Raw genomic sequence first — 16,575 nt, forward strand, 5'->3', positions numbered from 1 at the left:
TTGGGGGGCCAGTTCTTTCCACCAGTGGGTCTCAGGTGTGGTAATGTCCAGAATCTTCTGGACCCACTAGTTTAAGCCTTCAACCCTTTATGGTGTCCACTGAGTTGCTGAAATAGTGAAAAGAGAACAATCAGTAACAACATAAAACAACCTTTTTTTAGAGAAAGGAAATACGTTGAACTTACGTGTACGAGTCCATGACTTAGGGAAAGATGGAGTTGTAGCCGGGATAATATCCCTGGTGGCAACAACAACGAACCTCTCCATCCATCCTCGATCATTGTCGTCATCCATGCTGGCGAGCAAAGCATGGTGGCCACATTTACTAAAGTTTATTACTCCCCCATGAAACATCTTGGGGGAGTAGAGGATCATATGCGAGCCAAGGTGAGCTCTTCCTTCATCTCTTGGCACAACCACCATAGACAGGCTACCGTCCACCACACAAAGGGGCCTACTTGTGCCAAGTAGACTTGATACCGGTGGCAGAACTCCAAGATGACGGGGTCAAGTCCCCTGCTCAATGAGAATTGTCCCAAAGTGAAGGGTTACGTGTAAACGCACGTAAAGCCCTTCTTAGGGAAGGTTACTCGGTCCACGAGTTCGGGAGAGATGATGTTTAGGTCATGGCAACCACAATCCTCTTTCACAGAAGGAATGCAAGAAGGACGAATGGAAGAAGGGTACACGCCAATAGCCCATGTACAAGAGCTTGTAGAAGGAAACTTCTCTTCGAAGTCCTTGACTGTGCTGAGTCTTCTGGGAATGATGGTGCTCACCGTAGGAGGGGCAGCATCATGGGTGCTTTCTTTGTTTTTTTAGAGAACTTGATCTCTTGGAGGAGGAAGCCATGATTAGCAAAAAGTAATAAGAGTTCTTTGAAAAAAAAAGATTAAAGAAGAGTGAAAACAAGAAAGAGTTGAAGGCAAAGAAGTTGAGAGAGTTTGAAAAACTGTGAAGCATAAAAGAGGAAGAATGAGGTGAATAAGTAAAGAAATAGGCGGCTAAAATTGTGGCCATGATTACCTCGAGAACCGACCAAAGTATTGCTAAATCGTGGAGTGAAGCATGTTCGGGGCATTAAACGGGAGAGACGTGCGACTAATCAAGCGTCAGAAACTTTTAAGATGGGATCAGAAAATTTCCCGCCAAGAAATGTATATTCACCAATTTTCCAATGGCACAAAGATGTGCCACCGGAAAGTAGGGGGACTATCTATATAGAGTAAAATCGGTTCATATTAAATACTCTAATAATAGAGTGACACGTGGAACTGGAGGCAAACAGAAAGCAAGGCAAGTGAAAACCAAGATTGGGGACAGCAGTTTCGGTTGGCTTCGGGCAGATCCCGAAGGAAATATTGCTAACAAATACAAACGAATGTTTGCCACCAGATGGCTTAAGAATATTCATGAGTATTATATTTACACAATCCGTTATGGGAAATTTTGACATTCATAGACTGGCGTTATACATTTATCAACGACCCCCGTAATTATCATTTAAGAGGGGCTTGATCCTAGCACCTTGTTCCCTAGGAATAACTATAAATAGTGGCTTCAACAGCCATTGCAAGAGGAGGAAATTTCTGACAAACTTATGCTCACATTATTCTAAGCTCAATAAATACTCTATTTTTGTCTATTGATGTTGCTGTCTTCGGAAGCCTTGCTGCCGAAACCAAGCTATTTACTGTCTTATCTTAATTTTAAAGTTAAGTCTTACATTTTATTTAATTTATTTATTATTTTGGGATCAAATTGATTCGCTTGTCTACAAGCCACATCATAAATTCAATTATACCGTTTTAACTTACTTGATAATTCAATGTTAAAGTTGCAACCTTGCGTTCTAGAGGTACAAATTACATAATCTCCATTTTCCCCACCCTGAACGTTGGCTCCTCCAAAAGAATATAGTAACAGCATACATAAAAAAAAAAGAAAAACATACATAAGATCTAAAATGGAAGATAAATAAGATTTTCTGGTCTTGATCCAACCAAGTAATGCAATTTCATTATCATTATTTTTTCTAAGTAAATATCATCAAATTAAATATAAACCTCATCCGCCAATGAGGCATTCTTTATTTTTAATAACTACGAGAACTCTGGCAAGGTTAATACTTGCCACCAAAACCGCCACCTTAACCTTTATGATTGGTGGAATCCGTTTTGAGAGCTAAACAAACACAAAACCCATCAACACATGTTGGAAGCCCAGATTCACATGGCTGACGACAATCTGCTTTTTTTTGACAATCACACTCTCCTGCTTTCACCACATCTGAAAGTTACAAAACTCGTTAGCATCTAGTATAGACATAGTTTTTTGGACGACATAGTTACATAAATAACCAAATTAAAAGCTGGCGGATTCATCCAACTATGCTAATGTTATAACTGTATTATGTCCATAAGTGACTGAATATGAGAAAGATTTAAGAGACAAAGAGATAGGGTGAGCACGAGGGAAGGAAAGAGAGACCTTTATGAATGGTGGAATATGTCTCGAGAGCTAAACATACACAAAACCCATCAACACAAGTTGGAAGACCAGATTCACATGTAATATTACAATCTCCTTTACACTGACATTGTGCTGTCACCACATCTAAAGATCACAAAACTCGTTAGCGTATAGCATATATATAAATTTTTGGAGGATCTAGGTACATAAATCAAGGATATGTGACAACTAAAAGGTGCTTCTCATGCTAAAACAACTATGTGTGTGTGAGATTGAGTGATTGAAAAAGATTGAGACTGACCTTGTGATATGATAAAGAAGGCGACTACCAAAAATAGAGTCATCAAAGTCTTTGCCATCTTGTATAGAAGAATGTGCTTTTAGTTTAGAGTACTTCTGATCACCACATTATATAATTTAACGCCATTCCAAATTAGGAATTGTTTTTAATTTCAAATCTTGAACTTTGGTTAGCGTATCAAAGAAATAGTTTCATCGATGGTGGGTTAGTCAAAGAAGAATGTCTAGTACGCAACTGATATATATATATATATATATATATATATATATATATATATATATATATATTAAAGCAAGCAAGTTACCATATATGATTGACATTATGATTAAGCCAAGTGGCAAGCTAATAAATATTAATAGTATATGGTAACTTTATTCTATATTTAACTATTTTAGTTAAAGGCAGAATGGCCTAAATGGCACCTGTACTTGTACCACTTTATCATGACGGTCCTCCTATTTTACTTTTTTTCATCCAGACACTTTAACTTGTTCAAAATTAATATTTTAAACTCCTCTGACCGTGTGTGTCTCTCACTTGCTTGACGTTGATGACACATCATATTTCACGTCATTTTTTATATTTTATCTACTAAAAGTATTTATTATATATTATTTTCTTAAAGAAAAAGAAAATCAATGTCTCCATCTCATCTCTCTCCCCTAAAATAAATTCACATATTTCTTCTTCCTAGAAAATGTCAAAATTAAATGAAAATAGAACAAAATTAGTATTTGATAGCAGCAATGGCCACTTGTAGTAAGGGATTTTCTAAAGCTTGTTGCTGACAAAAACATATGGCTGGAGTGTCGTAAAAATGGCCCAAAGAATATCCACCGTTTCTCATGGCTAAAGTACTACCGAAATTACCTCTCCTATGTTCAACACTACAGAAATCGCCACCCTACCAATCGTCTTGAGGTCATGAAGCCAACTCTTGAAGAACCTATGAGTGAATCACTAAGAGAGGTTGAAGACCTTTCTCTTAAGTTTTCCATTGACGTGGATTTCAAAGCCAATGGGGAGCTTGATATGCAAGAAGGCAGCAGGAACTTGTGGAGAAACTCTCCCGGAAAGCTAATTCAATTAGCAAGCCTATTGTTAGCGTACAGGGGGAGAGACGAAAAGGGGGGTGGTGTGTGTGGGGGGAGGGGGGGAGGGACGGGAGCGGGGAAGAAGAAGAATCTCACAGGAGGAAGGGGGGAACGAAGAGGGAGGAACAGAATATCCCTTTTTCTTCTTTTTTTTCTTATTTATTTTTTATTCTTAGTTTAATGATTTTTTTCTTTTTATTTTAATTATTTCTGGTTCAAAATATTCATATTCATGCTCCTTATCTGCGTGAATTACACCCACTTTGTCCAGCTCAACCATTATTTTGTCACACGTGCTTGGTCAACGGTCAGAGGGGTTTAAAATATTAATTTTGAACAAGTTAAAGTGTCTGGATGAAAAAAAGTAAAGTAGGAGGACCGGCATGACAAAGTGTCACAAGTATAGGTGCCATTTAGGTTATTCTGCCTTAGTTAAATACAAATACATATATACATACATATATATATATTAAAGCAAGCAAGTTACCATATATGATTGACATTATGATTAAGCCAAGTGGCAAGCTAAAAAATGTCAATAGTATATGGTAACTTTATTCTATATTTGACGATTTAGTTTAACGCTAAGTATTAAAGCATTTAAAGAATTCTCATTATTAAGAGAAAATTGCAAATTGGGATAAGCATTAAAATAAAGAGGGCCATAGGCCAAACTGGTTTGCACAGTCCCTATAAGAGACTTTTTCCAATTCTAATTTCTGCCATCTCTGAGAGCTACTATAAAGCTTTCAGGTAAGCCTCTTAAAGTAAGTAGCTTAAAGGCGACTTGTATTAAGCCTATATGTACTTTGAATCCTATGTGTAAAATTATGGATTTCAAAAATGAAAAAATTCTTATAGAAACCAACTTTGATAAATCCAAAGTAACCACCAGAAGGCCTATCAAATGGGATGAAATTGATTTCCCTAAGGAATGGGTCATAGAGGAAGCAGTTGCCCCTCGAAACACTTGTAATACTGAGGTTATAAAAATAGAACAAACCTCAGATGGCACTGTTAAAATCAGGTTCAATGAACCCATAAAAACTGATAATATCAGTTTATCATCTAGATTAACTAGATCAAATTCTTCATATATTTCTCCAGTTGATTATGTGGTAGATTTTTCATCTAGAGCATCCACATCTCAAATTAGAGAAAGTAATAGAATTAATGACATCAGCATCAGTAGTGATAATATCGTCAAGATTAATACAGATCTTGAACCTACTGCATCCGAAATGAACTTTCCAAATGGTGTTAATAATGGTTGAAAACTAAATAGATTTTAGTCCGTGTTCACCAGCAAGAAAAATAATTTTAGAAGAATTTCTAAAACCCAGATGGGCTGTTTTCAGAAAATGGTTTCATGAAAACATGACTAGTGAATTGATACAATTTTTTAGACATGATTTTTATAAGGATATTAGCAAGAAATAAAAAAGATTATTGCTTTTGTTCCTTGGTTTATATCTAAGCATGTTTATAACTATATTTATGTGTTAGAAAGAGATTATACGCTCACAAATGAAAATATTGTTAATTCTATTTTTTCACCCCAACAATCTTTTGACATAGGGAAAAAAGATAAAGTTATTTATTGTACGGCTTTTTCAAAAATATTTGAAAATGATGTTGTTGCGATAACAACCAAAAATTTGAACACCATGCTCACTCAGAACAACTATACTAATATGTATGTGAGTATTCTGGGCGAACATGTTATTAAGATTCATGAGAAATTGGACAAGCTGATAGCTGAAGTCCAAAAAATTCAACAGAAGAATACTAAAGGTAAAGAGCAAATCGCTACCACAAGTATCCAACCACCTCCTCAGGTAAGAAACCTTAAATTAAAGAGTCTGGATGACATAAGCCTTGATAATATCGAAGAACTTCTTGTTAGGAAGCTAGGTGAATTTAGAGCTAATCCTCTAAGTTTAGAACATGCGTCTACTTGCAACCTGAAGGTAGACGATGAGATTAATAAAATCTCTAAAAAATATGCTCGTAAACCATACTAAAAGATGTTCTATTATCCTAGACCAACCCCTCAAGATGTTCTAATAGAAGAACAGGACAATGACCACTACCACCAAGGTTATAGTGGGTCAGATATCTATGAGTGGAATATAGATGGTCCTGTTAAAAGATAAATCTATACAACAGTACATAGAATGCTTATGTATAGTACTATCTGTAAAGTAAATAAAAATACAGATAGGGCAATTGCAGAAATGATTATTGCCGGATTTACTGGTCAGCTAAAAGGCTGGTGGGATAATTATCTCACTCATGACCAACGCTTTCAAATAATAAGTGCGACCAAGGCTGAAGAAGATAAGACTGTCCAAAATTCAGTCTATTCTTTAGTCATGAATATCATCGAGCATTTTTCTGGTAGATGGTTTGATAATAGTAATACCATTAGAATGATGCTCCAGAATCTGAGGTGTAAAACTCTCACATCTTTTAGATGGTATAAATATATTTTCTTATCGAGAGTGATGGAATTACCAGAGAGTAATAGTACTCATTGGAAGTCTAAATTCATAGATGGACTCCCTCCCTTATTTGCTGAAAGGATTCGAAAGGTCCTTAGAGGCACAGGAATGAGTATCAATTATGATACTTACTCATATGGTAAACTCTTTAGTGTTTGCACTCAGGAAGGTTTAGCTCTGTGCAATGAGATTAAGCTAAACCAGTAAATTAAGAAACATCGTCTCACTGAGAGACATCAATTAGACGAATTCTGTGAACAATTCGCCATTGACATACTTTCTAATAGAAAGAAATCCCATAAGAAAAAGGATTTCAAGAAGAAAAATGGTTCGCCTAAAAAACGTTTGAAATGTTATGAACGAACCCAGAAAAGAAAGGCTTTTCATAAAGCCAAAAAGGGTTATATCAAATCAAAAAACCCTCAGGCCTACTATAAATATGGACGTATAGGCCATTATACAAAAGATTGCAAGGTCAAAGACAAAATCAAAGACCTTGATTTAGATGATAGTATCAAAGAATCGTTATATAAGATTCTTTTGAACTCTTCACCAGAAATATCTGACACAGATGAAGATCATTCATCTACAAGTGAAGATTTACGAGTCCTTCAGAAAAAGAATTATATTTCATCTTCTAATAATGATCACGAATTCTCTGATAGAGGACAATGCTCAAAACAGTGTTGTAACACTGATAATGATCTCTATAATATTTATTCCCAGTTCACAGACTTGAATATCAGCGTCTTGACCAATGACAACATGTGGGAATTATTAAGGGTTATTAAGGACCCTAAATTGAGATCCCAAATTATTGATAAACTTCCTACGAGTTCTGAGATAGGGACAGAGGTGGAAGAAATTGAAATTTCATATCAAAAAGGACCTTACACTATGTCTGAAATTAGAAAGATGGTGAAAAATAAGTCTTAACCTGAAAAGATGGCTACTGCCCAAGATTTAAGTACTGAGATAAATCATCTCAAGAAAAAAATATCGGAATTAAAGGCTTCAAATGTAGCCTTAAATGAAAGAGTTCTCAAATTAGAGAATTCTGACAAAAACCTCAGTATCAAGATTACTGAAACAAATGTTGTAGCAAATTCTTCAGAAGAAGCTACTACCAATACTTAACTAGCAACCATGGATTTTTCTGAAGATGAATTTTTGCAAAAAATTCAATATTTTACCTCTCAAAAGTTTTTAATAAAAATAACACTTTTGATCGATTACAATTTCAAAAAAGAGTTTGTTGCTTTATTTGATAGTGGAGCAGACTTGAGTTGTGTAAAAGAAGGAGTAATACCCTCCAGATATTTTCATAAAACTACTCACCATTTAAAGAATGTTAGCGGTGGTCCAATGGGTATTTCATATAAATTACCTAAAGCTTTTATTTGCTAATAAAATATTTGTATACCAGAAAGTTTTGTTTTGGTAAAAGATATTGACCCTGATGTAATACTAGGTGTCCCAATTTTTCACAAATTGATGCCTTTTTTACATTGGGATACAAAAAATTTTACTGGCATTTATAATAGTAGTAATATTACTTTTGAGTTTATAACTCAACCAATCCAAAGATTTCTAAATGAAATTATTTCTGATAAAATTTCTTTAAAAGTCAATCAAATTGAATTTTTGAAAAATGAGATTTGTTACATTACTATTGAACAGGATTTAAAAAAACCTAAATTAGTAGAAAAAATTAATTTTATTAAAAATAACTTTTCTTTTTCTGAGGATAATATCCCAACTCAGGCTCGACCTTGTCAGATGAACTCTGATTATTTAGAGTTATGCAAAAAAAATTGATTTCTTGCAGCAGAAGAGTTTGATTAGACTCTCGAAGTCCAAATGATCTTGTACTGCTTTTTATATTAATAAGCATGCTGAACAGGAACGAAGAGTTTCTAGATTAGTTATTAACTACAAGCCCCTTAATAAGGTACTAAAATGGATCAGATACCCTATCCCTAATAAAAAGGATTTATTGGACAGACTTCATGATGCCATCATATTCTCAAAATTTTTAAAATCAGGTTATTGGCAAATTCAGATATTTGAATCGGATAGGTATAAAACTGCTTTCAATGTTCCAATGGGTCAGTGTAAATGGAATGTGATGCCCTTTGGATTGAAAAGTGCACCTTCTGAATTTCAAAAAATTATGAATGATATTTTCCTTCCTTATACGGATTTCATAATTGTTTACATTGATGATATCTTAGTATTTTCAAAAAATATTGAGTATCATTTTAAACATCTAGATTTGTTTAAAAAAATTATTATTCAAAATGGTTTAGTCATATCCAAACCAAAAATGATAATTTTCCAAAACACTGTTAGATTTTTGGGTCATAATATTGAAAAGGGTAGAATTATTCCCATTAATAGAAGTATTGAATTTGCCTCTAAATTCCCTGATATTATTACTGATATGACCCAACTTCAACAATTTCTAGGAAGCTTGAATTATATTTCTCCTTTTATATAGAATCCTGCTAAGAATACTGCTCTTCTTTATGATAGATTGAAGAAAAACCCAAAGGCTTGGACTGACAGTCATACTGAATCAGTCAAGAGAATAAAACAAAAGATTAATAACCTTCCCTGTTTGACTCTCGCAAATCCCACTTGGGCAAAGGTTGTGGAAACCGATGCCTCTGATATTGGTTATGGTGGAATATTGAAACAATGTTCTCCAATAGATAAACAAGAATACCTTGTTCAATTTTATTCAGGAAAATGGAATGAATCCCAGAAGAATTATGCAACCGTAGCTAAAGAAATTCTTGCTATTGTTAAATGTGTTATGAAATTCCAAACTGATTTATACAATCAGAAATTTTTGATTAAAACTGATTGTCAAGCTGCAAAGTTTATCTTTGATAAAGATTTCAAACATGATGTTTCCAAGCAAATGTTTGCAAGGTGGCAAGCATTATTAGCCCCTTTTGATTTTGAAATAATATATAAAAAAGGGTCTCATAATACCCTTCCTGATTTTCTCACTAGAATATTTGAACTAATAGTTTTATCTTTGGCTTTACAGATTATGAGGCCTATATACAGACCTCCTCAGGGTCGAGGAAGAGGAAGGGCATCTACCGATAGTAGAGGGAATAATATTCTCGCCCAAATTGGAAATCAAAGGCTAATAGCCGCTAATATAGCAAGAGGTAATACCGATCACCCTATATACAAGGATTTCATGGATTTTATACAATACAGAAAAGATGAAGGTATATCATCTAATGTACCAACCTACTCCTCAGTCATATCAGAGGATAGTAGTGAGAACCTTGAGGTTTATAACCGAAAGGATACAAAAGAGTTAATAATTCTTTTGGAACAATCCGACCTTAAATGGAAGGATAACCGTTGGCAATTAATGGCCAGGTATTTTGATACAGCGTCATACGCTACTCCTGCTTGTAAATACAGGATGCACTATGAGATTATACTCTCAACAACGGGATCCGTTGAAATTCAGCACTTTTATCCTGCAAACACCAAGAAAATTTATAGTTTTTCGAAAATTATTATTAAGAAGGTAATACCTTCGGATGAATGGGGTATTAGTACCCTTAAGGATCGAGAATACATGCATCCTGACCAAAAGCTCTCAGTTAAATTTAATTATTGGGACTATGTGGAAAGTTTTAATAAAACTTTTCTCTATGAGAATCCTAATAGGAGACACTCATGGTTCATTAAACTCTTCTCTAATATGAACAGTCAACAGATTCCTAATTGGTTCTTCAAATGGTGGAAATTATATGGTCCATCATTAGAAATACTTCTTCCTTTATTTAAGAGTGTATATACTCAATGGGTAGACATATCTCCCAAGATTATTTTCTTACGAAAAGATAATATCTTTTACGATGGTATAGCTGCCATGTATTTCTTTTTATAGAATTCTCTATTTCCTCGATAATGAAATGGGATGTTGAAACTGGTTATACTAGTGAAGGAATTTCTTGCCTTCAAAGAATTGTTTATAACAAGTTCTGGACCAAATTGATTCAAACAAATCAACAACAAAAATTATTCGGTGAAGAATTGATCCAACAAATCAAAGACAAAATTGAAATCTATGTCAACCAAGAAAAACCCAGTATCGATGAAGGTGAAATAAGTCCCTTCCAACAAGTTACCAGAAAGCTCCAAATGAAAAAGGGGGCTATATCCAAGAAAGAAATCCCCGCTTCATATTTCGAGGAAATAAAGAAAGATCTTGCTAGAAATTTTGAGGCAAGGATTGCAGATGATATATCTATGGCCTCCCTAAGCAACACTTCAGATGAAGAAGGCTCTGTAGCAGGAGAAGCACAAGGCACTTCTGACACAAAAGTTAATATGGAATAAATAGAAGACTTCCTTGCAAAATTGAAGGAAGTAACAGAAGAATCTTCTGCAAGAAAAAACGATAAAGGAAAAGATAAGGCATGAAGACATGAAGGCCCTATAAAATAAATTATTGGGGTAATAAAGACAACTTTAATAAAGTAACGGACCCCTCCACTATTGAAGGGAATTTACTTTTATAAAGTAATTTGTCCGGTTTTAATTATGTAGGATTTCTCTTTATCTTGTCGGCCATACTTGTAATTATTTTGTCGGTCATCTTGCTGTTTTAGTTTTGTTTGATTGTTAGTTGATCCATTATATAAGGATCATTTCAGTTTATGAGGAGGCAGACATTAGCCAACGCTCTGACCTCTTTCTAATTTCTCTCTCTACTACTATTGTAAAAAAAAACCACCCTATGTAATATTTTGAGTTTTGAAAGAAAAATCAAAAGGTCGTTTGGCCACAAAATCACACAGTCTCGGGTACTATTCTTCCCCCCCCCCTTAATATATGCAGTACTGTTAGTCTAAATGATAGGCTAAACAGGTAAGTGTTAGACTTAGTATTCGAAGGTTATTTACTAAGCATGTTTTTGTAGCTAGGAGTTTACTATTTCACCCCGATAAGGTTATGGGTTAAGAATTATATAGACCAGGCAGTTACTATTTCGACAGTAAACATTGGTTAGGCTAACCTAACAGGTGGTTCTCAGTTAAACCCGTTTAGGCAGAGTGGCCGTTGAAGGGTTGGGAGGAGCACTGTGGTTTAAGGTTTACCTAGAGAATAGTAGCTAGCCAGGGCTGAAGTTCTTGTAATTTATTTCCTGAACCTTATTCAGAACCGATCCCGTACCCCCTTTCCGAATAAGGTTCAGGAAATAAATTACAAGAACTTCAGTCCTGGCTAGCTACTATCCTCTAGGTAAACCTTAAACCACGGTGCTCCTCCCAATTCTTCAACGGCCACTCTGCCTAAACGGGTTTAACTGAGCACCACCAGTTAGGTTGGCCTAACCAAGATTTACTGTCGAAATAGTAACTGCCTGGTCTATACAGTTCTTAACCCATAACCTTATCGGGATGAAACAGTAAACTCCAAGGGGGTACGGGATCGCTTTCGAATAAGGTTCAGGAAATAAATTACAAGAACTTCAGTCCTAGCTAGCTACTATCCTCTAGGTAAACCTTAAACCACGGTACTCATCCCAACCCTTCAACAGCCACTCTGCATAAACGGGTTTAACTGAGCAGCCAAAATTTTTTGAACACCATGCTCACTCAGAACAACTATACTAATATGTATGTGAGTATTCTGGGCGAACAGGTTATTAAGATTAGCATTACCAGTGTTTCGAGGGGCAATTGCTTCCTCTATGACCCATTCCCTAGGGAAATCAATTTCATCACATTTGATAGGTCTTCTGGTGGTTACTTTGGATTTACCAAAGTTGGTTTCTATAAGAATGATTTCATTTTTGAAATCTATAATTTTACACATAGGATTGAAAGTATATAAAGGCTTGAAATAAATCCTATAACAGATACATATGACCTCTGTACCAGGTAAATAATCATAACCATGTAGTTTAATGCTAAGTATTAAAGCATTTAAAGAATTATCATCATTAAGAGAAATCTGCAAATTGGGATAAGTATTAAAATAAATAGGGCATAGGCCAAATTAGTTTGCATAGTCCCTATAAGAGACTTTTTCTAGTTCTGGTTTCTGCTATCTCTGAGAGCAGCTATACAGCTTTCAGGTAAGCCTCTTAAAGTAAGTGGCTTAAAGGCGACTTGTATTAAGCCTATATATAAATCTATGTGAATCCCTATAAGGGGATAAATCACTTTCAGTTAATAATCTGAACGTAGCATGGTCACTATCTACAGTGATAGTTTCTTCAGTAGTTTTAACTACTTGTTTTAAACCTATCCTTTCAAAGGTACATAACTGGTATATTACCTTAGGCTTGACTAATGGTATAGCCCACTTATTAAGCAGGTCTAATTGTTGGGGCAATTCATATTCCTCTTTCCTACTGTTTTTAGCAGTAGTCTTCTTCCTAATGATATTCATTAAGAAAATAGTGTTAAACCTAACTTCTAAAGTTTTTTACTAACATATATATATATATATATATATATATATATACGAAATTTGAATTAAAAGATAATTTTGAATTTATAGATAAAGTTCTAAAATTCGAATTTAAATTAAAAATAAAATTTATCTTTTTTTTATCATGTTATCATACTTAATTCGGTTAATGTTCATATGCAATCGTGTTAGGAACTTTTGTTATTTTTTCTAATTATTTAAATACTACTTCGCCTCTAGAAAAAAAACTACTCTATATAATTATAAAACTCTTTCACATTTAAACTCCTATATGTATAGTTCTTTGAAACACTATAGCTAGATTTGAATAAAACAAAATTCTTTTAAAATAAATGTAATATATAGGCCACGTCTATGTTTATCTAAATAATAAAAAAGAGTTTACAAAACCAAATAAAAGTTTGTTTACATATATAATAAAGTAAACATACATGCTGGAGAAAGAAATATCACAAAATTAGTCAATATTTAAAAAAAAAGTTGTTTCTTTTTTCTTCTTGAAAAATATTTGTTTGAAGGGTCAGTTTGCATAAATGGACATCAAACAAATAACAAAACTTTGGTTATACACTTGCTATCATTAATTTCAATTTAGCACATTCAAGGAATTGAAAGGTATAAGCTGAAACCCCTTCATTTAGCTGTAGTCAAGCCAATATTGCAACGGTATAATATTTTTTTCGTTGAAGAATATTAGTTTTGAATCATTAGATAATGTGAAAGGTTTTTTTCAAACTCAACAAGAGATAAATTGGTTTCTAATTGATAGTTTTTATAGCGACTTTTAAGTGTAACAAAGAGTATATATAAAGAAAAAATTGGTATGACGTGAAATATTTTTTCGAAAAAACTCTTTACTTTTTTTAATTCAAAGATAATAAAAATATAAGATATTTTTGAACATTATTAGAGAGTTTTAAAATTATTATAATAGAAGTTATATAAGGGATAAACTCAAAAAATCGAAATCTTATGGAATATTTAAATAATATCCGGTCATATTTATTGTTTACTTTTTATAGCTAATATAAATAGATGATATACCAACAATACACAATTATTCACATATTATATATGGATTATATATAAATTACACATCATTCATTTTTTAATTTAAGTGGTCGGGTGAGCACCTATTTAGGCTGATTAGATAAAGCCAAAAGAAAAATATGAAATAATTTCAACTAAAGACTAAAAATATAATTAAAGTTCATATGTAGACATTTTTTGTTAAAACTCATCCTCTTATAGTGAAATAAATTAATTTTGTAACAAAAGAAATAATGACATGAAAAATAAGATAAAAGAAAATATATATTGAAAAAATATTAGAATTATCTAAAAAAACGAGAAATAAAAGATGACAACAAATTTCTTCATATGTTTCATCTTTGTTGAGTATATAAATTTTGAAAGTTAATCTCATCGATTTCAAATATATTTTTTTCAACTCAAATACACAGATTATAAGATAATGATATCAATATTTTTTTTAAATTTATATTATGTGTCATTTTTAAAAAAAACACTATTATTAATAAACTGGTATGATATTCAAATTTGAATTGGAATGCAATTTGAGTAGTTTGCATTGACGTTAAGCCAAGTATGGTGTCGAAAAATAAACTACTTGACAATTTTAAGACAATATATGCAATATTTTATAATAATAATTAATTAATTTAACATTTAATGATTCATAGAACAAACTTTTTGTATATATAGGATATTAAAAATTCAAATTCTGGGGCTAGAGATATTGATAAACTTAAAGTGGAGTCATACTGAAATAAATCCGGCCAAAGAATCATTTAAATTTTTAGATAGCCGATTAAAGTGAATTTTAAATTAAGGATAATATCTTCACTTGCATCATTATAAAGATAATCATTATTATAGCATATATAAAGTTTTAGAAATTGAAATTTCAAAATAGAAATATTTTTTGAAAGATAAAATCATACCAAATAAGAGTTCAAGTCGTAGTATAAGAGTCACGTCGTGATCAAATAATCGTTTATATCGTGTCAACCTTTGTGCTTTGCCATAAATATGAGTTATTGTTTCACTTTGTGACTATTTTTTAGGTTCCAATGACACATGAGAATAGTGCAAAAATAAAATTATCACTACTAGAATTGAGAAAATGTTAGTCTTCTTTCATGTAGTGTTTCTTAATTAATATTTGATGATTATCTATAATTATTTAGAAGGTTTAAATATTAAGGTTATTTACATATAATTCAAATAACTCAGATATTTAACATGGTTAATATCAAATATCAAAATGGGGTACGAAGAATTCACTAGCTAAAGAATTTTTTATATTTTTAGATAGTCAACTAAAATGAGTTTTGAATTAAGAATAATATTTTCAATTACATTATTATAAAAATAATTATTATTGAAAAATAATGTTTTAGAAACTGAAATTTTAAGAAAGAAATATTTTTTAAGAGATATCAACACACCAAATAAGAGTTCAAGTAATAGTAAAAGAATTAAGTCTTATCCAAAGAGTCATTCATTGTCACAACATTTGATTGTTTTGCCATAAACATGAGTTATTATTTTGCTTCCTGACTATTATTAGGATCCAATAACATCGACAAAAATGGTATCAAAAAAGAAAAATAGAAGAAATGGTTAATTTTTTCATTTAGTTAATATCTAATGATTATCTATATTTATTGAGAAAGTGTAAATTTTAAGATTATTTACATATAAAATACAAATAACTTAAATATTTGACATGATTAGTGTTCGCGCATCCGCGCGAGTACTAATACTAGTTACAATATATACCAAGATTTGATGTATTACACGAAAAAATTTTCTTATGAATCTCCTGCAAGGCAACTTATATTTTGCTTTCATTTTATGTGAGTAATAACTGTTTATCGGGACTCTCCAAAAAAAATCGTCATATATTTTTGGATAATTGGACATGAATATGATAATATTGTTGGAGAGTACCAGCAAGGAAGGGTTTCTCTACTTGTACAAATAGAACATAGAGCAAAGAATATAGTCTCTGGGATGATAGTAGATTAAAAACTTATTCTCGCATAAATTACGGTAAAATTAAGTATTAATTAATTGGTTTAATTGAAAATAATAATAAATAACATTAAATTTTGACGGAGTTTTCCGTTGATAGCATATTTTTATATTTTACTTATTACTCCTTTCATTCACTTTTACTTATCCAATATTAACTTTGCACACCTCTTAAAAAATAATAAATAAAGTGCACAATTTACCATAATATTCATCTTAATTGGTGTATAGTCTTAATGGATTTGAAAAATAATTTGGAGTAAGTAGTTAATTCTAAGGGCAAAATAGGAATAATAAATTATTTTTCTCTTGATATGCAAACAGTGACAAGTAAAAATAAAAATTTATTTTTAGAATTCTTGACAACTGTTGCATTATGGATCGTGGGTCGCTCCATGTGAGCTGACCCGATCTGGTTAGGAGAGATAAGTAAGAGAGGCTAAGAGAAGTTACCACACAATCACAAACTCCCACTAAAATAAACGTGCAAAATGGAGTGGTGAGTTATCTTCCTTAACCGCTATTACTCTGCCTATTTATGTTAAAGAGAAAATACAGAACTTCTTGAGCGGTAGGAATTTTCTCTCTGACTAATCTTTCTATACGAAAAACACACACAAGTTAGGGTATTTAATTAGTGAAAGATTAACTTTATTTCTTAGTG

At 32.5% G+C, this 16,575-nt stretch overlaps 1 protein-coding gene across 1 annotated transcript; it reads right to left on the minus strand.

The window, feature by feature from the left end:
* Positions 1-2,040: 2,040 nt before the first annotated feature.
* LOC107784831 (uncharacterized) lies at positions 2,041-2,894 on the minus strand. Its single transcript, XM_016606015.2, has 3 exons — positions 2,774-2,894; positions 2,491-2,616; positions 2,041-2,289 (listed from the first exon to the last, which is right to left on the minus strand). The coding sequence occupies exons 1-3, from the start codon at positions 2,829-2,831 to the stop codon at positions 2,150-2,152; spliced, it is 324 nt and encodes a 107-aa protein (XP_016461501.2). The 5' UTR covers positions 2,832-2,894; the 3' UTR covers positions 2,041-2,149.
* Between the last annotated feature and the right edge of the window lie 13,681 nt (positions 2,895-16,575).

This window comes from Nicotiana tabacum, chromosome 20 (genome assembly GCF_000715075.1).
Source record: "Nicotiana tabacum cultivar K326 chromosome 20, ASM71507v2, whole genome shotgun sequence".
Classification (NCBI taxonomy): Eukaryota; Viridiplantae; Streptophyta; class Magnoliopsida; order Solanales; family Solanaceae; genus Nicotiana; species Nicotiana tabacum.

What these genes read in the sequence shown, in the direction of transcription:
- LOC107784831 (XM_016606015.2), bottom strand. Translation starts at nt 2,831, where the DNA reads ATGGCAAAGACTTTGATGACTCTATTTTTGGTAGTCGCCTTCTTTATC. An exon ending in CTTCTTTATCATATCACAAG is followed by an intron (nt 2,617 to 2,773) that starts GTCAGTCTCAAT and finishes TGTGATCTTTAG; the next exon opens with ATGTGGTGACAGCACAATGT. An exon ending in ATATTCCACCATTCATAAAG is followed by an intron (nt 2,290 to 2,490) that starts GTCTCTCTTTCC and finishes TGTAACTTTCAG; the next exon opens with ATGTGGTGAAAGCAGGAGAG.